General features: G+C 36.1%; 1 protein-coding gene across 1 annotated transcript in view; it reads right to left on the bottom strand.

The window, feature by feature from the left end:
* Nucleotides 1-549: 549 nt before the first annotated feature.
* SLCO4C1 (solute carrier organic anion transporter family member 4C1) overlaps nucleotides 550-15508 on the bottom strand; it is a 32542-nt gene continuing 17583 nt past the window's right edge. The window contains exons 8-13 of the mRNA XM_056325734.1: nucleotides 13681-13876; nucleotides 9228-9381; nucleotides 6521-6708; nucleotides 4424-4488; nucleotides 2421-2558; nucleotides 550-1315 (exon numbers count right to left, since the gene is read on the bottom strand). Coding sequence (XP_056181709.1) covers nucleotides 1191-1315; nucleotides 2421-2558; nucleotides 4424-4488; nucleotides 6521-6708; nucleotides 9228-9381; nucleotides 13681-13876 — 866 coding nt within the window. The 3' untranslated portion in view covers nucleotides 550-1190. The remainder of the gene's footprint in view (nucleotides 1316-2420; nucleotides 2559-4423; nucleotides 4489-6520; nucleotides 6709-9227; nucleotides 9382-13680; nucleotides 13877-15508) is intronic.

The raw sequence follows: 15508 nt of genomic DNA, 5'->3' as shown, positions 1-15508 counted from the left end.
ACATGACCCATATGCCATAATCCTTTGATTTAGCACTTGTTTAAAGATCTCAGTAGTCAATAAGTACAATCCATGTAACCCAATTAAAAAGGTACACACAGCTACATAAGTGACATGCATAGCCAGTGCAACAGAAAGGAAGTTTACATTAACAAACTAAACAAGTGCAGAGAATACCTTGCTCATTAAAATTGTCCAGTCAATACTGAATATTTCAGTAGCAGGCAATACAGTTTAACATCTGGTAAAAGTGGCCAATTCGTACAGCACATCTATTGTGTTACACAATAAAGTTTTAGTACTATGCAAGGTATACGTCAAGGAATAACTAAAGCTGTATTTTCCTACTTTTCATGCTTGTATATATATTCTTTGCTAGCTTTAGACGCTGTTTCTTAGAGCTGAGACATCTAGAACTCAGTCATTTAGAAATCACACAGCACATAAATAAGCAGTAAGAAAATAGGTTTTATTTTCAGATTTTATAGAAAAGTGTTAACAATGCTTAGAAGAAAACAGTTGGACAGCAACTTTCTATATATATTCCAGACAAACTAAGGCACTTTAATTAACAGATAATTTTGTTGCTACAAACCCAGCTATCCTATAATAACTATTTACATTTTTCTATAACTGCAAAAAAGTAAATTTATGCCATTAGGATAACATGTTAAGATATTTTAAAAACCTAGCTATAAATATTCCCAAATTTATCATCTATAGTTAGTCCCCAACTAAGGCACTAGCCCAGATTATGTGCACACTAAAATAAGTCCATTAATCATCTGCAGTACCCCTTAATATACCAAGTTAATTGTTTTGTCCCACTACGGTCTCACTACATATTACTTTATAAGCAGAGGGAAATGGGGCTCACAGTCAGCCCAGTTTAATCTGATTTAAAAAAAAAAAAAGGAAAAATGAGCTAATTTCCTTTAAATTATAACTGCGATATTTAATATTAGACTTTTAAAATTTAAGCATCCCTTTTTTGAATATACATAATGGAATGCTAAAAAGTGTGTTTAGCAAGTTGGAGAACACTACACATTCACAAATATTTTAAGCTGTTCAAGAACAGAGTATGATCTTTTATGGTTAGGTAATCGTGTAAAAGAACTTTTGTACAAGTGTTGTAATATTTTTTATTCTTACTAGCTTCTTTTGAAAGCCCCCGATTTTCTCATGCTTTATGTGCATATGGAAGATACCATTTCTGAATCCTTTCGTGACAGGGTTGCACTTGCTGGTGGAGGCTTATACAAGCATAGGGCTATGACCACAAAGACAATTGTGATGATTTTGCAAGCAGCACCTGAATGAAGAGAATAGAAGAGTCCTTGTTGCAGTCACCTTCAACAGCAGACAAGAGTATTTTAGTCATTTATAAAGTTTCACATGGTGAGTTACACTGTAAGACTTCTAGATGTATGCTGCATAATTCAATGTCTTTCACATGAACTGCACAGGGCAGGTAAAAGCAGTGTTCCAACTGACTTCAGATCCCTCACCTGCCTGCCAGTTCTTGTTTGCAGCAGCTACTGTCATTACTTCAGTTCTGTATTTCTTCATCCCATTCTAGCCTGAAGTGCAAGTCTTCCTTATTTCTCATTTCAGTACTGATCTTCATTGCATCAAGATCCTCTTTGCCACAAACTAAACTCCCCACATGCAAACCTGTTAAGTATTCTTTTCTCAGCTACCTAGAAAAGTTGTTCCATTTACTCATCGCTGATACATAATTGTGTTTATGCAGCTTGGGGGCAGGGCAAGGAGAGGGGAAAAAAACAGGAGGGATATTTTATCACAAATATGCTTGAGAGACACTGAAACATGAAGCTGTGACTCCTGCTTTTTCAGTTTCAAGATTAGGTGTTAGCAGTTCAGTTTATGCGCTGTAAGCATCACAGTTGCTAGTAGCAAGGACAACAGCAGTTATCATATATACCTCACATGTTTAAAGGGAGCAGACTGTTAAACAAGTTAAGAAAATTGACTAGTGTTCAGAGATATTTTCAAGATCTTGATACTAATTTAGGGAAAAAAAATTGAAATAACAAGAGGAAGAAAGCCCCTCAGACTTTAGATGTCAACAGACCAAGCCAGATAAGACTGCAATATGTGCCAATCCCTTAAAATTCACCAAATAAAGTGTGACAATTAAGAAAGACTGAAGAGCAAAACTATTTCATATTATTGCTATTTAAAGTTTTCTAGGCCAATAAGAGCTACTTAATGTGGTCTTGCTCTTTCATTATTATTCTGCTTTTTATTACTTATGAAAAAAAGTTTTTTTAAAAAAAACACTGCTGCTAAGAAATAAAAGTTTAAGGTTCTGTTTCAATATAATTCCCATCTAGCAGTCAAGGTCCATATATCTATTACCTAGTACATGTACTTAATATGAAGTCGTCACTTACTTATGCCCATCAGCAGATAAGCCATTCTTTCATTGTCATAAACCCAACAGGCTCCTTTAGTTTTACATTCATTAATATCCCACAGAGTACAACTGTTGTCTATAGCAACACCAAACAAAATTGGTCCAGGAATAGTACCTAAAAAGCACAGTAACATGTTAGAATGTTTGACTTACCTGGAATACCCTTATCTAATCTTAATGCATACAATGAAATGCCAAGCTGGTGAGGAAGATAAAATGGGAGAGGTACACACTAAATATAACATTTTAATCAAAGTCATAGGGCTCATATTACATAGCAAATGTGCCTCTTCCACTGCTCTCTTTTAGGATAGATAGAGTACCAGTTAATTCTTCATACAGCTCCCACTTGATTATCAAGCAACAAGTTTGTTCAAAGACTTGACCTTCTTGTAACTTCGTCAGTTTTCACGGGAAAAGAAAAACTGATTAAGTGTTTCCCCCCCTAATTTTAATCAGGAAAGCAGGATTTTAATTGAAGGAAAAGTCCCTTTCCTTCAATCATATATGTTAACCTGTTTCAAATGCAGAGAACTAAAATATTCTCTTAATACGTTCCATTGTCCTTTTTTTCCATCCCTCAGACGTAGCCCAGCTTCCAGGAAAAATTTCACATGAAATGAATAGTGTTTAAAATTATTCCTGCGCAGAATTTATTAATTTGTGTGATTCCTGTTATAACAGTGCTTTATAAAGCACAAGTAGTTTGCATCCAGGTATAGCCAATTTTTTAACAAACACTCCAGGTACATCACTGCATGTCTACCTAACCTGCTCAAGGCCTAAACTGCTCTTGAGCTAGCAAGCAGCTATGTACTCACTACAGCAGCTCTGTCTAGGACCTCTGTGTGATTCCTTAGCATAAAGAACTTGATAGCAATGCTGATAGTTACTGCCTTCTTCAGCCACAATCTGTACAGGCAGTGAAAAGGGTTCTCCTATCCTCTGCTCCACAGTACAGTCAAGAGTTAAGACTCCGCCATTGATAATTTTGAGTAAAATGAAACAGAGAACCCCTCATACAATACTTAACACTATCTCCCAGCTGATTTCTAGCTGTGAGGATGTTTATTCTTGCTATGCTTTATTGGTAAAATTACTTAGATTAATTGGAGTTTCAATAGGTACAGCAAAGCAGACCTAACACTGCTAGGTATTTGATCTCAAATGTCAGGGAATGGCTGCAGTACTGAATATTGACATAAAAGTCTAACCAGTAACTGAGCCTTGACCTGGTCTTGAATTACATATGCCATTCAAAAAGTGTCTAGACTAAACAAAGAGTTTAAAAGATGCCTGAAAAAATTCAAACTAATGGTTCAGAGTATATCTACATTAAGCTTTATGTTTTATTTAGGGTGATTCACCTATCTTACGGAGATCCTGGAGATGCTTAGATTTAGCATTTAAATAGTAGATTTCCCACATAAAAACTCAGTAATTATTCACGTACCAGTGCCTAAAATTTCAGTAAAGGTTAAAATTAGTCAAAGGAATTGAAAGGGAAGGCAGAAGAGGGAAGACTCCACCTATTCACTCTAAAATATACTGGCACGGCCCATAAGGACACAACTGTATGAGACAGTGTCTCTTTCTTTTAACTTCTGGAACTTGAGATGTTAACTACATTAAGCTGTTTTCTAGTACATCATTTTTTCTTATCTCAACTTTCAGAATAGGTCTTCTTTTCAGAATAGGCCTTCTTCTGGGGGAAGTGACAGCAGATGTCTTTTGCTTAAAGAATGACAGTGACCTGTATTTTGTTCATGCCAATAAGAACAAGAAAAGCTAAAATGAACACACACACCTTGAAAAGGAATTTGAATCCAGATGGCATCTGCCTTACAACAAATGTATTCTATAAGATAATGACAGGCTGCTTCAAAGTCCTCTGAAAGGTTCTTAATGCAGTATTTTTTAAGTCTAGAAAAGTGTCAAGTAAATTACTCTGAGGCAAGTGTTTCAATAAGGAAGTCATACCCAGTAGTCGTAGAAACACTGACTGTACTCCAAGAGCAAATGAGCGCTGCTTATCTGGCACACACCTGGAAACAAAATTTGCAGTTTAAGACCTGGTAAACAAGGTAACTCTTCCATGTCTCTGCTTTGTCCCTCAGTGAATACACTTTTTCTTAATACACTCTTTTAACCCATTAATTGCAGAGGGGTTTAGAAATCCTGTGTACAAAACAAGTAACAAAACTTCAAGAGGGGTATTGACAACAAATATAAGCAACGCCAGCAGCTCATCAAGGAATTTTAGATTGACCTAGTTTAACAAAACAGTACAAACAAAAACCTAGCTTACCAGCGGCACCCTGATATATTGTTGAACATTTTTTTTCCACACAAGAACCAAGGAAGTTAAGGACAGTGCTAGGATGCAGTCCTAAGCTACTATTCCTAAACAAACAATATATGAATTGAGACTAGGTTTCAGCACAGCACAGGTACTGTATGTCCCATAGCCTTTACATATGGTCACCTGACCTTACAAGTAATCAGTTCTGGCCTAGCTATACAAATCAACATATTTTGATTTCATAACTAGGAAAATTTACATCCTACCCCTTTCTTTCAGATATTTCTCCAGCAACAAATATTTTCTCCTGACAGTGTCTTAAAGTGATTAAACACAACCTAATTTATACAATTTCATTTCAGCACTGTTTAACAAACCGTATAATTGAAGCACTGTCACTGCTAAAAAAAAAAAAAGGGCAGTATTCAGGAGTTATTCCCTCATTCTGGAGTATGTATGAGGATTAACCATAGAAAAACATCCATGATGAGCACTTACCAGTCACTGTTAGGATCTCCCTACCCATAAAGAAAATTAAAGGAAGAAGAATGAGTTTTGTATAGTGTGGGTGATTATTTCTAGCACTAGAATATTCCCACAAACATGTGGGTTTACACTTTCAGTTGCACAAAATAGGCCTACTGAAAAGACATCAGATTATAATAACTGACATCACATTCAACTATTTGAATTAGATTTTGCAGACTTAAACTGCTCTACAGTCCTCTCCAATAAAACCCATTTCTTCATTCCAGCCGAAGTGCACAAGGACTCAGAATTCCAAATGCTACTGCTTAGAATTACCTAAATAAAACATCAGCTCAGTTTTGAAGATAATGCAACACTTTACATTATTCTGCCCCACGCTGATATGACAAACTGTTCATTCCAGATTTACCGCAACCCTGAACAGGAAGCTACTACAAAGCTCTGTTGCAATGTATCATTTCCCTTCCCAATGCCCTGCCTAGAACATCTGAAAAAAGAGCATCTAACCACACCCTCCCCAAAGCATCAAGTGTATAGCACATGTATACCTATGCATCATGGACGTTTTATCTCCAGAAGTATTAGAGATACAAGTCAGATTTCAACATAAAGTGAAACAGCTCTACTTTCAGAATAATGACCATACATTACAAAAGTTAATGTATCTAGCTTTCATGCATATGAGACTCAGAAATTTGAAAGACAGTCAGAGCACTGGTTAACAGCCACATACATGCTGTCACATTTTATATTAATCACTACCATACATATAACATCAACATTACATGAGACGTAGCCTGCAGTTCTTGACAGACTACAATTTTGCAAGTCAGAACTCTGAACTGAGGCAGGAAGCAAAGCTTAAGAATACAAGACTGATTGTTATTTTATTCTTTTCTTGGTAAAATTTGAAGTCCTGCAACCATTGATACACAGGCTACTTTAATATTTTCTTCATCCAAGCACATGGTGCATTATTATGCTTTGACTACAACAGTCAGGAGTGCTCCTATGAAAGAGGGATTTTGCTACAAGTAGGGAAGATTATTCTTTTTAATATATTCAAACAGTATGTACTAACTAAATGTAATTACAGAGATAATGAACAGTGGTATGACTGTCCTCTACCTCAAGTACTGCCTCCTTACTACACAAAGTACACTAAATCCCTTACACGTTGGTTTAAGTCCACATCCCAAAGCAAAACAAATTATAGAGTATTTCACTGACCTGAGTTTTCACAGGAATGCTACCTATTTTTCAGTTCAAAAAAAAATAAAACATACCTCAGAATGGCCACAGTTGTTGGAGTAACAGCCATAAATGTAAAAACAACAGCGAAAAAGAAGGAGGTCAGGAATAAAGGTAGAAGTCTGCAAAGTGTTGGACATTTCCCAGGGACGGCTTCATAGAGAAAATCTTCTGAACCATTTTCTCCTTTTGGTTTCCCAATACAGGAACAGTTGTGATAAGTCTACAAACAATTTATTAATCAAAATTTAGCTCTAAGAATGACACCAAGTGATACTAATATAGTAGATGTTTATTGGGTCTGCATCACACTGAATACAAGAATAAACCCTGACTTTACTGTATGGGAAATGGTCCATTTCCTGATGATCACATAACATTGTAACCATCATTTTTAAAACTGGTTCAGCAGAACTTGACCAATACATCTCAGCTAAGCAAAAGTTGTTTTTAGTTTTGTGATCTAAAAACACAGTGATAGTCTGCATTTTGTGTGAAGCAAGTTTTTAATTACAAGTACAGAAAACCTGAAAGATTTTCAAGTTAGAGACACAATTATATGCAGTATATAACATAAAAAAACAACAGAGTAATCCTTGAGACACTAAATTTCGCACTGAAATCTTATTACAAATCAGTGATGATAACACCAGTTACTGTGTACAATTAAGACAGGACAAGCTACACTGGCCCGTACAAGATTTTTTTTATATTGAGATATAAATACACACCCAATAATTTTGAAAATATGTAATTTTTAAACAAATCACCTCTTTGAGAACATTGTAAAACTATGGAGGGTGCCAAGGGCTGGAAGAAGGAAGTAAACACCCATTTTCTCTTTCCCCATATGAGACTGGTTTCATTTGCAAAGTGTGATTTCTGAACAAAGGGTAGCCAAAAGCTGCATTTCCCTCACAGCAGAAGGTATCTTGCATTGTTCAAAAGTCATTTTTCCATTATTGAAATAAGCTAATATTAACCATTACCTAAGTTTGTTAACCAGAACTGCTGATTATTTCTGTACAATTCAGAAGTTATACTCCAAAGAATTTCAAGTGTCTTGACTACTAAAAACCATTACTTGAATTGGGTTAATTGTTTAGATTCACACCTATTTGTGCCACTACTTCCTCAAGCCTTGTTCTTCAAGCTTAAATAACAGATATATCCAGTTACAAACAGTAGCTGAACAAACTGGAAACCACAACAGTTCCCATTCTTCAGAAGTGCTGGCAATTCCCAGATCACCTAGCTTGGCAGCCTTGACTATAAACAGGCTGGTCTTTATACTGGCCTGTACTTCACAGGAAGAGATGTGAGCTCTACTCTAAGATTTAAGCAGGAAAGAACAGAAGCAATGTTGGACTGCTTTTGTAAACAGGTGAACAAACGGAATAGTTTTATGCTCTTCATTATAAATCCACTCAAGTTTGTTTTCAAACAAAAAAAATTAATACATATCAGTGAAGAGTGATGTTTTCACAGCAAGAGGCAGTCAGTCTCCTACATAATACCTCTGCTCATTTACCATTATCTTTTTCTGATATAAGAAGTCCCCATAGGCACTCCCTGGTTCAGCTTGCCTACCTGTAAGATCTTCCTGCACTCCTCCCACATCCCTGTTCAAGACTTTGTTGTACCAGTCAAGACAAGCACAAAAAGTCTCTCAGTTCTGGGAAGGCTTGATAATAACCAGCCACTTACATGGCTTACCATTCCTACATCAGAGGCAACTGATATTCAAGGTTTGGAAACTCACAGAAGCAGGTTGCCATGCATACAATAAACACTGCATTATGCTTAAAGATCTAGGTAAGTTTAAATGTCAAGGAAGTTGATAATTTCTAATTTTCTGATTGTTAATTCTATTTAAAGTACACGCAGGTTTAATGTCTTTTCAGCATTATAAATATTACTAGAAGTAACATTTGCAATATGACACTGCATAAGTGATCACATACTGTTATTGACCAATAAACCCCTACAATGAAAAAAAAAAAAAAAGAAGAGATAGGGCAGGATGATTTGCCAATGAAGCTCACAGAACAATGCAGTGTGAATGACCACAGCTGTTGCAAAGAAAGCTATGCAGAAAAGAAACTATGTCTGTTGAGTGGACCAACCAACGGTGTAAGTGTTTCTCCCCGAGTTCATTAAAAGAGTGCAAAAGACTCCTTAAGATAGCCAGATCAGCATGGGGTGGGGAGTATGGCTAAGCCCAACAGAGTATACAAAGGCAGACAACTAGCAGAAGAATTTCAAAGACAGCAATGGCCTTGAGCTGGCTTCAGCCCACACACAACTCCCCATCAACTAGGGTGGCCCAACATCGTGAGGGTTATAGAGACCAGTAATGGGAATCATGCTGATATTGGGACTGAACTGAGTATTGCAATCAATATATTTTGCTAAGTGTAATTTAAATTTTTATTGTTTTCAGTATACTTTGTATCACTGCTAAATTAGAAATCCTGTGTAATATCAACTGTCATCAGGTAAGTAAATTTGGTATTAATCATTACACCCTCCAGAAGTGGAATATCTGAAAGCACTTAGCTCAGAGTATTGACTGGCACATAACAACATCCATCCCACAAGCTGGTGAGGATTGGAAACACACTGCCACTCAATACTCTGATTTCTTGTCATACTAAAGGAAGAATGTTTTGTTTTCTATATAGAAAGCATTTTGCAGGAAACCTGGACAGATCACATCAACTGTTTTGTAGCACAAAGTACCTTTTTCATGTTGTTAAAAAGCTGTGATGCACATCCTGCAAAACAGGGAGAAAAGTACTGGACTTCATCTCTGCCACAAACTGGGTAGTACATGGAGCGCAAACATCCACACTTAGCATTGCATGGTGCTGTGAAGTTATATAGCTTGCCCGTTCTGAAAGGTAAAAGTTAATATGTTTTCAATAAAGTAATTTATATATCTGCTGTTTTTAAATAAGTAATGCAGTCTTTATAGGATAATAAATCTCACGTACAATTCAGGTGATCTATGCACTTAATTCTTTTTAAAAAAGCCATGTTCCTAGCAGTTACAACTCTAAAAATTCCCATTTATCTGTACCTAGCTATATTCCTTCCATAGATTCCTCCAGTTTCCATCACAAAACTGATGACTAAAATTCTGTGTCTTAACCCAATTCTTAACTTTATCATCTCCTTCCCCACACACCCTTATACATTTTAATTCGTTCAATTTACAGTTTTAAGAAAAAAAATGTAAAAAGATTGAAAGCAGCATTTGGTATTGTTTATTCTACTGATCATATTCCAGTGTTTTTCCCCCATTTTGGATTCAAGTCCAGTTGGAAAACCACTGCATTTTTACTATTTTTAACACTGCTATGCAGACATCTAGACTGCACAAGCTAAATGCAGAGTGCCACAACATACAGAGTCTTACCATACCCAAAAGGATCTTAAAGATTTTCTCTGGCTGTTTAGGGAATAACTAATGAAGAACAGTTAAATTAAACACTTGCTTCCTGTAACTACTTCCAATTTAGGCAATTGCTTCCAGTATAGGCCATAGCCTGGTTGTATTTGAAGTAGTCCCAATATATTATTAGTACCAAAAACAAACAAAACAAAAAGTTTTCAATGTGAGAGGACCTTCTTAAGACATAACTGGAGAGAATAAAAACATGCTTTGAATTTCTAATAGTCTTGCCTTAAGAAAAGAAGCTTCCCAGGTTAAAAGTTCAGTCAGCTGAAACCGGGATACTAATACTGCTAGTAGTTCAGATGTTGGACTGTAAACTGAAAGTTCCAGATTCATTACCTAAAAGGCAGATCTTTTTCAAGGGAATTTAAGATGGTCACAAATACTAAGAGGAGAAATAATTTATCTAGGAATTAAGCCAAACGCTTACAAAGAATTCAAACTGCACATGGAATATTAAGGACTTCACAACTACCTATAGACTTAATCTGGTTGTAGTACAGTTGAACCCTACGAAGCTACATTAGTTCATTTTTCATACATATCAGAATTAAAGTTAGTTTGCTCTGGCTTAAAGCACTAAGTACACCATAAGCAAACTCCCTGATCACCGTTTTTTTCATACAGTGCCTTGTTAGCCTGAGGCATGTCAGGCCCAGAAGTATTTAATCAATTCAGTGGCAACATTTGTCCTCTACATAAGCAGACAATGTTGCCTATAGGTCAGGCCTTCCCTGACCTATAAAGGTTCAGTCCCTCTTGGGTTATGCATGGTCAAAAAAAAAATTATCAAAATAGAGAAGAAATACAATGTGGTGTACGTAAGTTTTTATGAATCAGTTTTCTAAAGAAGCCCAGCAGATCAGGCCATTAAATGGTGGTTAAAAGTTCTATAGGTTGGGTATTCTTTCACAGCAAACCAAAATAAGGAGTCCCAGAGACTTGCAGTGACAATTTCTGTAGTTCTGTTTGTTCCTGCATTTCTGTTCCAAGTTTTCAAGGAAAAAAAAAAATGGCCAAAAGAATTTGGCAAAAACAAATCCTTTAAGTGTTTATTAGACAAAGCAAACCACATCAGTTCTGCTTATAGCCTAACTTAGTAATAAACAGTTACTACAGACAATATACTTTGCTCATTAATATATGAGCTCAAAATAGATCCTCTACTCATGTGGTTCTAGTACTGAATTTGCAAAAGCATTCCCCACCCCCTCCACCTCCAGGCTGTTTTTCAACAGCAAATGAATGCTTGCCATGAAGGATTTCTTAAAAATCTCCACAAAAATTACGCTGCAACAATTTTCAAGTCAACTCTCAAAGCGTAGCCATAACTTAGTCTTTCAGAAGCATTTATTCAATAGCATAAACAGAAATCAGACACATAGCTATTCTTCCACAAGTTTATAAATTTGTTAAAGCTACTACAATTATTTCAGTTGCTTACTCCTTCATGGAAAGCAGTTTCAGAACTGGCACTGTATTAGTGCCACTAACTATTCTGATGTAGGTCACATGCCAACAAATTACAGTCCAACATGTAACAGCAAATTAGATAAAAATGAACCCTTTTTGTAGTGGATACTGAGTGGAGAGACTTACTTCAGGACTGGTCAACTCCAAATTGCTGTAGATAAGAGGTTTTCAGCAACAGTTAAACTATATAACTGCTGAAGTTACATGAAACTATTAAATACAAGATAACTGTATTTAACCTAGGGTGAAAACCAATTCAGCTGTACCTTTCATCAGCTGCTTTTGGTCACGGGACCTGGTCTAGACACATGGATAACTTCATATACTATTTTCTATACAACCGCTTCAGTATTCAGTTGCTGAATACCGATTCTTTTCCTCAATATATAACTATAAACTTTCCACAACAAAAGTCTACATCCTACTGTTCACAGTTCTGAAGTGTCCACTGTAATCTTACAGCTAGCTTCTTTTCAGGTACTGAAGCAAAGCCATGTTTTAAGCATCAAATATCAACACTGGCCTTTGAATATACTGCCAACTGATACTTCAAGTTGTAAACTGTTTGTTGTATCTACATTTTAAGTCAGTCAAAAAGCATGGTAAGTATCAAGTGAAGAAACCATAGAAGCCTAATTGTTGATTAGATGTTTATCATTTTTTCCTAGAAGTATCACGAGCTTGCATATGTATTAGAGGCTACAAAACCAATCCTTACCCAACCCATCTTCTGCATTTTCATGCTGCACTTCATGCTATTGTGACAGAAAAGTGCAAAGATCCTCTTCCACATCCTATTTAGGTTTAAATGTCTTCTTATGGATTAGAGCATAACTTACAGATTCTGCTTTTGTACAAGACAGTAGTACCTAACTCTTGTCTAAAATGGGGAATTTGGAGAAAAACAACAAAAAAGTATTGATAAGTTATCCACCCAGTTGTACAGCATGCTGCTCATGCTTTTGATTTTTTTCAAATGGCAGCTAGCAGTCCCTAGCTACCACCCTACTAGAGTTATTTTTTACAGCAGCGTCTGTTTCTTGGCAGACCAAACTGCTGGAGTTGCCTCTGGCTCTGTCAATTCATGACAGAGTAACAGATCCCTTGAATGAGAGCACAGTTTTGGCACAACTAGCTGACCTACTCCTGATTTTAAACACTGCTCATGCTACAGAAATGTGTACTATTTAAAACAGAGAATTTAAACATCACAGTCTTTTAGTTAATTCCTTAATAAGGCATAATTGGGCATTTTATACAACATTGTACCTATGGTGGTGATTTGATCACACACATTCAATGCCGAAATTTTAAAAGTGGACCTAGAAATCCATTCTCTAAGGAATGCTTATACTTGCAGATATTTACTCTTGCTACATTTTTGGTTTCACTTTAATGACATTTTTTCCCCACTGCCACACTGATTTCTAGCGTAAACTTCATTTGCAGAAACAGGAAGAACATTCACCCTAGAATTTTTATTAGAATTACTAAAGAGATTTAAAAATGAGTGATAGACTGCATTCTCAATAGGAATGAGAATTATATTGTTTAAGCAAAAGAAGAGTAAATACTGTTTAGAGAAGTCTCTCCTATACATATTAGCTAAAAATATTTAGAATTATATTCATTAATCATGTTATTCCACCCATTTTATTCTTCAATTTGGGTCACTGAGCTGTGGTCTTTTTGCAGTAAGTTTTTACCTCTCTCAGCCATTTTACCAGGAAAAAAAAAAAGAAAGCTTCCTTTGTAAATGGAGGCTAGAACCTGGTGCTACAATAATGTCTTTATCTTCCTAGGGAAAAATCTGCAATCAGTTTAAGCTGCAGTATACCTCCATGCTCTCAAGAAATTGTTGCACAGTGCAGACTCCTTCCAGGCACAAACTGCCCAGATTGTGAAGAGCTGGTTAACAAAACAAGATACAGAAGGCAAGCTACTTCTACAGAGATCCAAAGTTAGCAGTAGTCAGTAACATGGCTACTACACCTAGAATGGTTACAGAAGCTAGGATACTTTTTTGTTGTTGTTGAGCAGGACCAGCCTGCTCAGAACATTTTTCAGGCAATGTATCATTACATTTCCCTTAATCATCTATTACACAAAAAATTTCAAGAACAAGATTTTAGAGTTCCATAAAGCATTTCAGTTTCATACATCAAGGCAAAACAGTATTTTTAAAAGGTTTTGTATTCTGTGATGTAGCTTATTATTTTGAACATTAACACCAAACCCAAGAGTGCAGTAAAATATATTTACCCATTATATGTTTCAGAGACACCTGCGAAAGGTTGATTCCCACATTTAGCAAATAAAAACACTGTGTTTAAAAGTAGGGCCACTGATGAAGTGCCTATCATGAACTTGATTATGTTTTTGCAATCCATTTTGCACTTGGAAATCAAGATGCCACTTATGATTTGGCCTAGTGCTGCTGCTGGAATTAATACAAGCCCTAGAGGAAAACAAGACACCAGCAATTACACAAAAATGCAAGATATAATTAGTGAAGCAATTTAGAGTGCAATTTTATGTTAGAAAAAAGTCATAACTGTTACCTGTATCTTAAGATGCAGTCCATGTGATGTCATTTTGAAACCATCCTACCAGAATCTGTTTGAGTGAGTGACTTATTCTACCCTTACATTATCTTCAGCCTTCCCAGAAGTTCAACTTGACAGCGTAACTTATAGCTGTCCAAAACCCAAGTTGAACACAGCAAAACTAGATTACTGAGTAGTACTACATACTGGGCAGGAATCTCTGAGCACCAGTAGGCCACTTCACAAAAATAGAAAATGTTCTTTCATTGCTTCAGGTTTGTTGGGTTTGTTTTAACCACATGTCCATGTTCTTTGTTATACTTCTGTCTTATGTTTGACTAAGAGTATAATCACTATTTTACATGAGACAGCACAAGATACAATAAGGCATCAACAGAAAGATTAAAAAAAGTTTCGATTAGTGGGTTAGTTTTGCTAGTTCACATAGTCCATAATCTTCTTGGCACTATTTGGACTCCAGATATAAAAATGCTCAGTTATGTATGGCTAATCTACAATACAATACAGAACACATTGTAACTTGCACTGACTTGAGACAACTAATTTGAAAGGCAGCTCAAGTACAGTGGTAGAACTGCACAGGCTGCAGACCTCCACAGTCAGATGTCATTTAAATAGCTAACGTGGCCATTAGTAACAGACTAGCTAGCTCAACATTAGTTCAGGTACAGCAAGCTTTCAACATTAGCGTAGCCACTTCTTTAAAGCTGTACATTTGATTAACCCTATCAATATTTTCAACGCAAATGAAAAGAAATTCAGACAAGGTCTATAGACAATGAAAAGGAACATTCATTTTTCTATTTCACCGCTGATGACTGTTAACAATTGAGCATGTATTCCAATGTACATCTATTTAAAACTTGCAGATAACTGTTTAGAAGCAATGATGTCTGAATAGCAACAGTACTACGTAGTAGTATTGAGGGGAGTTACTAATTCAGAAAGTCTTTCCTAAATATATTTCTGTTGGAGACAGCACTTCAGCTAGCATACGGTTATATTGCAGCACTATAAGCTGAAGTAATTTAGCAAGACATGTTCCAGAAATATTAAGTCTGCCACGTTGCAAGCATCTGTTGGCCTATCTGCCTTGATCTGGTTACTGCTTTTCAGAAGTAATTGTGTCAGTGTTAATCTGGTGACCCTACCTAGCACAGGTTTTTCAGACTTTTTCCTATCTGCTTCTCCAATAGCTAACTTTTCACAGCCTTCCTCTGTTTTACCTATTTCTATTATCTGATGTGCAGAAGTAACAGTGACAGTAAGCCAAGTATAGAAGCAGTTACACAGGAGTTTTATAGTATGTCCTGAGCAGTCATTTTATTGTAAGCTATCTCACTGTAACACTATGGTGGAATTGAAGAAGGGAAAGGCCAAGTCAACTCCCTACTTGTGGTAAGCACTACTTTTTTTCCTATCTGCCCTTCATCTTGCTTCCTTCAGTAAAGACTAAGGGTTAATACTCATTCAGCTGATTTTAAAGGACAAAATTAAATGGTTTTCACCAAGAAAGGAATAAG

Source organism: Falco biarmicus, chromosome Z, assembly GCF_023638135.1.
Source record: "Falco biarmicus isolate bFalBia1 chromosome Z, bFalBia1.pri, whole genome shotgun sequence".
Lineage (NCBI taxonomy): Eukaryota > Metazoa > Chordata > Aves > Falconiformes > Falconidae > Falco > Falco biarmicus.
Note: the sequence above shows the minus strand (reverse complement) of the source record. Positions and strands in the feature narration are given on the sequence as shown.